Source organism: Leptopilina heterotoma, unplaced genomic scaffold (genome assembly GCF_015476425.1).
Source record: "Leptopilina heterotoma isolate Lh14 unplaced genomic scaffold, ASM1547642v1 Lhet_276, whole genome shotgun sequence".
NCBI lineage: Eukaryota > Metazoa > Arthropoda > Insecta > Hymenoptera > Figitidae > Leptopilina > Leptopilina heterotoma.
Genome location: NW_025110985.1, coordinates 133,814 through 142,793, shown reverse-complemented (window position 1 = coordinate 142,793; position 8,980 = coordinate 133,814). Strand labels below are relative to the sequence as shown.

Here is an 8,980-nt window from a genome sequence, read left to right as displayed (position 1 = left end):
AAAAGTATTAAAACACAAAGAAAATAATCGATGAGAAAGATCATCGTCAACAAACATCTTCGTTAACTTTTACTACACTGAGAAAAGTGTTTGTTTCTGACAACAAAATTTGGTTGTGCCAAAATATATTTTATTTCTTTGCTGCTATATAACTATAACATCATTTTTTTGGTGTCGTACCCTGAAATTATAAATATTAAGAACAATACAAAATTTGTTTAAATTCCTCTTTGCTGTAAAAAGACATAGAAAAACATGTTTTTAAAGTTTGTACAACATGTTGTACTGCACACAGTACTTTGTACAACATCTATTTACCGAAAAAAGGAATTTTTATACTTTTCTAATCAATAAATATAGTTTTATGTTGATTATAGTGTATATTATACTGTTTACAAAAAAGTGTGCAGGAAAGTACACTTTCCTGCACAGTGTGCGGAAAAGTAATTAAAAGTGTGCAGAAATTTACCACTTTGTGCTGCATTTATGTTAAAGAAAAGTAGCTCTTTTCCAGCAGGTGTTGCACAAAGATGGTTTTTATACTTTGCGGTCTGATAAGTTGTATTTTCGGTGTATTAGGGCAGAAAAATCCCTTACAGTTGTGTTATTTCATTAAAAATTTACATGTTGATTTACTCTGAAATGGAAAATTTTTTATTCATTAGCAACAAATACCACCCTCAACCACCCTCTTTGTTGCTCTATATTGCTCCTAATATTTGCACATCAACATTTTTCGTACATGGTGTTATGAATTGTGGATTGGAGAGGTTGTGCGTACTTAAAAACTCCAATTCTGGATGGTACGCTTGTAGTACTTTAATAAAGCTGTCTATACATGCATCATCCAACATTTTGTTGTTGTCAAGTATTATTTCCTTCAACTGTTGAAGAGAAGGTTCACTACTTGTTAACATTTGAAAAAACTCTAATTCTTCTTTCGTTGGTGGTAATATGTTATCAACTCTAGAGAAGTCAGGAAGTATCCAATCATCGCAAAGTTTGCTTTTTTTACACTTGTTTCCTCACCGTCTTTAAAATCTTGACTTCTTTTTGATGACTCCAACTTTTCTTTCTTTGGTGTCAGTATGATGTCAACATTAGACACGTCTGCAAGTGTCCAATCATCGCAAGTTTTCCTTTTTTTAACAGTACCTTGTACACCGTCCTTAAAATCTTGCTTTCTTTTTGGTAATTGTTGCAGTTTCTCTTGTGCTTGATGAACTCCTTGAATGTCACTATCAACGATTTTTTCAGTTTCAATACACTTTTGAAGAATAGCATTTAATTTTGCTTGTTTTGCTTTTTCCTTTTCTGCTTTATAGTGTTCTCTTGCCTTTAGAATATACTCTGGCTCTCGAAGTGGATAATGTCTTATATTTCTGCTGTCTATTATTTCAGGACGCATACAATATAAATAAAAGTCTGATAATTTCTTTTCAATATTACTCCACAATTTGTCATCACGTAGAATTACTGTATACTCCATATCTACTAATGTCCACATGACGAAAATGCAGTATTTGCGTCTAGTACAATGAAGTAATCCTTGAACTTGATAGTAATATGGATGTGACGTTTTTATAAACTTCATATCCTTTCTATACATACCTTTAATAGTGGTAATTTTTTTCTTTGCTTCTTCTATCGTCATATTTCTTGCTGTATAGGGACATTTTATTTCAACAATGCCCCCTGGAACAATTTCATATGAAAATTCATTACACTTTCTGTTCATAATTGCATTTAAAGGAATATCTAAATCATATAACTCTTGTGCAATTAATCCATCAGGAGAACCTCCTAAAAATTTGATTATCGGGTCTATGAAAAACCCACAAATTTCAGTTGTTATGCCTAGTTTTTCGTCCAACTGTATTCTAGCATCCTGTTCACGGTCTATTCCATATTGCATCGCATCCGTTAGAACCATGTTAAATAATATTTGTTTGACTAAGCTCGAAGACAACGTAGTTTTCTGTCTTCTAGCGACATAACCAAAGTTTGAAGCTGTAAGCATCTTACTACGTATTCTTTTCCACTCATCAGATAATGATTGGACTTTTGTTCGCTCTATGATTTGATCCCTTTCTTCCCAATTGCTTTGCAATTCATCCATTAGAGCGTCTTCTTCTTTTTTATATATGTCCTCTGGTAAATCGGGTCTCTTTGCATTGGCTCCGTAATCTTGATCCTTGTTCTTCTTAAAGTACCTTTTTGTTCTCCGTTTTTCTTGGGCATACTTTTTATTGTTTTCAACTTTCAATTTCCGCCGATTTTCCATTGATTCTACGACTTGGGGTACTTGTTTTCCCATTCCTTCATACACAGTTGATAAAACTTTTTTTGTTGTAAATTGCATTGCGGGAGCATGACAGCGTACTGTATAACTTTCTTTCATATTGTAGCAGATTCTTTTTCCAGAAATAACTTTGCAAATATTATTATTTGCAGATTCAACCACATTTGTTGTGACTTTATACAACAAACTTTCTGAATATCGTCCTAATAAGCGTAATTCTTCTACAACTTGTGCGTAAGATTGAGTATTTTTTATTAAGGGTATCATATTGTCCTCTCCTAGTAAATTTCTTCCCTTACACGGCCAATTTAACCTTTCACAATTCTTGTGTTCACCTAAACAATGACTTGCTACATTCTGAATGTCTTGATAAAGCAATTCAATTTTTTGGGCAATTGTTAATGTTTCATCTTCTCTGCGCCTGTCGCTAGCTGTGATAATTTCGATTCGCATCTTTAATTTTTTACCTCCCAAGATTCTTCGTGCAGCTGCATTTCCAGGGTTTTTATCTTCATGTTGTGATTTTTCTGAAGTCATAGCATCTATGTGGTTGCAAAAATTCCTAAATTTATGATTATTGCACTCCAATTTTTTCACTACTACATTATGCTTCTCATAGGGATCGATATTCGCAATCAATGCATCTGTACTGCTGTCTCCATCACCAATTCTGTATTTATAAATTAATCCATATTTTTCCTCGCTTGTTGTGAAACCTTCCACAACCATTTCAGACTCCATTCGTGAAGAGCTTTTTCCTTCATCATAGTTTGAAAAGCATTCATGTTCTCTAGGCACTCTTTCTTCTTTCATTGCTCGTTGACATATTGCGCAAGGGATATTTCTCACTAGGACATCTATTATTTGATTTGTTTCATAACCTATAATTAAAACACATCCTCCTAAGGCATCATATGCAGATGTGCAATAAGTTCGTTTCGACCATGCACAGTCAACTATCACTGTTATATAAGGTATGCCGTTGATGACATGTCCTTTAGCTACTGCTATTTCTGCTTCTTTTTTAGCACAAGCTTTCATGACATTTCTACTAATTTCCATAACTTGTAATCCTACTTCCAAACGACATTTTATATAAAATGCAGGACTCATGTAGTGTACATTTATTGCTGCAAGTGCTTCCTCTATTGTAGAATATCCTATTTCTGCTGTAATAGTGCCAAGAGCAGAACCCAAATTTATATCTAAATAATCTTCACTTTCTGGCTCTGACCAAATTGGTACAATTGCACCACAATTTCTACATTGCAGATTGTATTTAGTTTTTAATCCTTTTCTGTATCGGGATACAATTTTCCAGGATTTTTCTTCACAGCCTTTTTTGTGATTGTTTTCTTCTACAACTTTTTTCAAAGTTTCATTTATTACGTGAGTCATCATTGAAATTTCCCTTTCTTGAGTAATAAATTCGTCTAAGATTTTAACATTCTTAAACTTTTTCTTTTCATTGCTTTTTCCCTTTGTTTCTTGTTCTATTTTACTACCTTTATTTTCATATATATCTTCGTTTTCATCTATGCACATTTCTTCATCCACTTCTTCCTCTATTAATTCTTCTATGTTCTCTTCCGTTTCATCTCTTTCTTCCTCTTCTATGTCCTCATCATTATGAGGATTCATTATGCACATTTCTTCATTCACTTCTTCCTCTATAAATTCTTCTATGTTCGCTTCTGTTTCATCTCTTTCTTCCTCTTCTATGTCCTCATCATTATCATCTTCTTCTGCATTCATCATATCTTCTTTTCCATTAATTAATATTTCTTCATAAATTTCTTCTATTTCATTTGATTCCTTATATAAACATTTCATTTCTTGCAATGCTTCATTTTCAATTTCTTTGTTGCTCTCTTGGCCTACTTTTAATATAACTTTTTGCTTTTTCCCTTCTACAAATTTCTCAAGTCCATTACACTGTTTTTCTTCATCTTCTTCATTTTCTTTAATCTCTTCATTCTTCGCGAAGAAGTCTTCCTTTCCTTCTTTTAATTTTATATTTGGCTGCAAATCTATCCCCATATCCTTTTCATCTTCTACCTCTAAAATTTCTATTTCTTCAAATATCTCTTCAATTTCAACTGTTTCTTCTTGCATTGCTTCAAATGCTTCATCCTCTTCTTCGAACTCTGCCTGCAAAACAATTTCATTATCACTTACCTCCTCAACTTTATCTCCTGTAAAATGATTGTTGTTGTTTTCGTTGTTGTTGAACGATATATTTAAGTCTTCATGAAATGTTTTGTCCTGACATTCGTCCATCTCAACTTCAAGCGTAACATTTTCCTCGTTTGCAAAATCCTCCTCCAATTTCCTTTGTTTATTACGTTGACGTCTGTGGGACAAAAATAATGATTTTACAATTTGTTTCAAAACACTGCCTTATTTGAAGAAGAGCACTCATATGGAATTAGTTAAGCCAACCACACTAGTAATGTTTGAATAGGCGAAAATCGGGCACTGACTAGAATGCTCTCTTTTTTAAACCTCTGCTGATGCTAACTTATTCCCTCTCTATCGCCAAAAAATGTAACTACCATATTCCTCACCAGGAGTCCGGAATGACGATTTTTGGCGATAACGGTGGTTAGCATCAGCAGAGAGTTAAATAAGGAAGTATAGCTAGATACAAAGTTGAAGTCCACAACGTTTATCAACGAAAAAAATTTATTTAATGCATTCAAGTATTATTTTTAATTTGATTTTTAATTGTAAAATAATTATTATCAAAATATAAACATCAATCTTTTTTTTCTAAATATTTTTGTGTCAATATTTATGCGTCATTGTTAATTAATTTACTAAGTGAAGAATTTTTTTCGTTGATCAACGTTGTGGACTTCAACTTGGTAGCTAGATCTATTTAGGCCCCTATTAAATATTGGAATCAAGCCTTGACTAGAATGCCCTTTTTCTCTAACTAGGGAAATCTTCAGCGTTAATCACAGTATCAAAATAAAAAACATAAAAGTAATGAAAAACTTTTTAAAACAATTTTTCATATAAATTTATAACAAAATCCCTAAACATAAAAAACATAATCTAAGTTTTTCAAATAGCAACAGTAGGTATAAATAATAAATAAAATAATAAAAAAGTAATACATATTACAAAAAGTAATAAGTAATACATGTTTGTAAGGGTTTCCGATGTCGCTGATTAAAAATATTATGATGTTAAATTAACAATTTGACAGTTGTCAATTAAACTGTAAACTTCCCTAAACAAGTTGTAAATCCAGATGTTCATTACATGAACATTTTGCTTCCTCTTTACGATCAGCAAAAAAAATTTGCTTCTTCGTGGAGGAGCATTAACGATAAGTATATTTCATTTTTAAATCACTTTTAATACAATTTAACATTTATAAAACAAAGTTCATTCGTCTTAATAGAAAGAATAAAATTTTCTTATACAGTAATATGAATCTAAATAAACAAAAAAATTTTAGTAAAACAGTGAATTTTTAAACTTTAATTGTAATTAATTCTATAATTTTCAATAGAATATCTGGTGTATTCCACGTCAGTTCAACACAAAAAATTTTATTAGGTTTTGGGATTCGGTTGAAATTGGGTAGATTATATCCTCTGGTGGTAGTAAATAAAATCCCTAAGCGATTTTAAAAAATTTTAAAAATTGGCGGACATATTGGATTTTTAATTTTTTTGTACTTTTTTTTTGAAAAATATATATCTCTGCTTCTTCTTAACGGATTTTAGTTTATGACCTCTTAAATTGTTCGTATTGAAATATACTTTTATTTAAAAAATTAAAATTAAAAAAATTATTTAAATTTTTTGTTTAAAAAATTAATTTAATTTTTTGAAAAGCCATAGAAAAAATATGCTACCTTCAATTTTGATCATTTTTTTACCATTTGTAGCCATAAATGTGTTGAACTTGTCCTGAAATTTTCATCGTGGGACAGCCAGTAGTTTTTGAGAAAAAAAATAAAACGTAAATCCTCGCATAGCGCTGTAGCGCTCAGTTTTAATGCCGCACGATTGTAAATGGAACTTTAATGAAAGTACGAGTTTTTATTAACCCTAGAACTAAAATATGATTTTTTTATGGACTAAGGAAAAACTGGGGTGGTTTGGTACCCCAGATTTGAAACAATTGTAAAAGGTTACCTTTTTTGTAATTTTTTTAATTTGTCAACAATGTGGCTAATTTGAAAAAATTAAACGGATTTTAAAAGGTAAATAAAGAAAAACTGTACGACCTCGGAAACTCTTCCGTAAAAAATAGAAACCTCCTTTGTAATAAATAATTTTTATTCTATTTTAAAATCATTTAACATTTGTATATATTGTAAATAATATTTAAATTTTCAAGTTGCCTTAATCAAAATAAAATTGTCTCTATTTACCTTTTAAAATCCGTTTAATTTTTTCAAATTAGCCACATTGTTGACAAATTAAAAAAATTACAAAAAAGGTAACCTTTTACAATTGTTTCAAATCTGGGGTACCAAACCACCTCAGTTTTTCGTTAGTCTATAAAAAAATCATATTTTAGTTCTAGGGTTAATAAAAACTCGTACTTTCATTAAAATTCCATTTACAATCGTGAGGCATTAAAACTGAGCGCTACAGCGCTATGCGAGGATTTACGTTTTATTTTTTTTCTCAAAAACTACTGGCTGTCCCACGATGAAAATTTCAGGACAAGTTCAACACATTTATGGCTACAAATGGTAAAAAAATGATCAAAATTGAAGGTAGCATATTTTTTCTATGGCTTTTCAAAAAATTAAATTAATTTTTTAAACAAAAAATTTAAATAATTTTTTTAATTTTAATTTTTTAAATAAAAGTATATTTCAATACGAACAATTTAAGAGGTCATAAACTAAAATCCGTTAAGAAGAAGCAGAGATATATATTTTTCAAAAAAAAAGTACAAAAAAATTAAAAATCCAATATGTCCGCCAATTTTTAAAATTTTTTAAAATCGCTTAGGGATTTTATTTACTACCACCAGAGGATATAATCTACCTAATTTCAACCGAATCCCAAAACCTAATAAAATTTTTTGTGTTGAACTGACGTGGAATACATCATCTACTTTATATACATCAATCGATTCGTCTTGATGCAAAGAATAAGATTTTTTATTTATTTTCAAATAAGTAATAACATTTTATTATACAGCAACATGATTTTTAAGAAAAAAAGAATTTTTTTAAAAGTGCAAATTTTTAGCCAAATTCGTTAAAACCTCTTCGAGTTATCGTGTTCACAAAAATCGGCATCAACACACATACACACACACATACATACATCCGGACAATTGTTCAGGGTCTTATATAACATAGTCCTATATAGAAAAAAATTTGTTAAAAGGATTTTTAAAAATTTTGTAAATTGAACGACTACAAAGCTTCCTTACGAGGAAGCAAAAGTGATCATTTCTAATAAAAAAAAGACAGTAATAAGGTTTTCGAGGTCGCTGATTATGAATATGACATCAAATTTAAGTTGTGATAGTTGACAGCTACTGTAAAAGAAACTGTTAACTTTTCTAAATAATTACAAATTATAGTCTTCGTTGTTTTAATTTGTATGATAACAAAGCAAATCAGTTTTTTCATATTTGTACTCTTCTTTCTTTTGACTTTAAACAAACTTTTAAAAAACTTCTAAACAAATTATGACCATTTGGTTTTTACCAGCTTAAAGAGAGTTTTACACTCTTATCAGAATCAACAAAAAAGTGAAAAATTATTTTTTGACGCGTTAGGTTTCTTTTCATAGACCAGGTCACATATAAGGACGATGAAAATAAAGATTTTCTGAAGGTGAGAACTTTACGACGTAGTAGTCCGCAACGTTTATCAACGAAAAATTTTTTTCTTAAAATGGAAGATTTAACTTACAGATATCAAAAGAAAAGTCACAAACACAACAGAAAGCAAATATCAAAACTCAAAATTCAAAAAAATTACTTTTTATTAAAACTTTAGAATAACAACTATATGTATACAAACCACACCAAAACGACAACAACATATGTCAGATCCACAATTAAAATTTGACCAAGGATTTTATTTTTGATAATCGCTCCTATTGAGTCTCCTAACATTCCTACACAATTTAAAAAAAATCGCTGCCCGGAAACTCTCAATTTTTTGCCCTCAAAAATCAAAAAATTTGTAAAAAATAAAGAAAAAAAATTATGAAAATCGGATATATCAATTGACCAAGGAGTTTATTTTTGGTAATGGCTCCTTGTGAGTCTCCTAACATTCCTACACAATTTCGAAAAAATCGCTGCCCAGAAACTCTCAATTTTTTGCCCTCAAAAATCAAAAAATCAGTAAAACATAAAGAAAAAAATTGTGAAATATAGAGTTATTATTTGACCAAGGATTTTATTTTTGGTAATGGCTCCTAGTGAGTCTCCTAACATTCCTACACAATTTCAAAAAAATCGTTGCCCGTAAACTCTCAATTTTTTGCCCTCAAAAATCAAAAAATTAATAAAAAATAATGAAAAAAAATTGTGAAAATTAGAGTTATTATTTGCCAAGGATTTAATTTTTAGTAATGGCTCCTAGTGAGTCTCCTAACAATCCTGCACAATTTCAAAAAAATCGCTGCCCAGAAACTCTCAATTTTTTGCCCTCAAAAATCAAAAAATCAGTAAAACATA

The 8,980-nt window shown here is 30.2% G+C and overlaps 1 protein-coding gene across 1 annotated transcript in view; it reads right to left on the bottom strand.

Annotated features, from left to right (window-relative positions):
* Nucleotides 1–701: 701 nt before the first annotated feature.
* Nucleotides 702–8,980, bottom strand: part of LOC122504047 — a 28,386-nt gene continuing 20,107 nt past the window's right edge. Inside the window, exons 2-3 of the mRNA XM_043614928.1 lie at nucleotides 1,016–4,655; nucleotides 702–884 (exon numbers count right to left, since the gene is read on the bottom strand). Coding sequence (XP_043470863.1) covers nucleotides 702–884; nucleotides 1,016–4,655 — 3,823 coding nt within the window. The remainder of the gene's footprint in view (nucleotides 885–1,015; nucleotides 4,656–8,980) is intronic.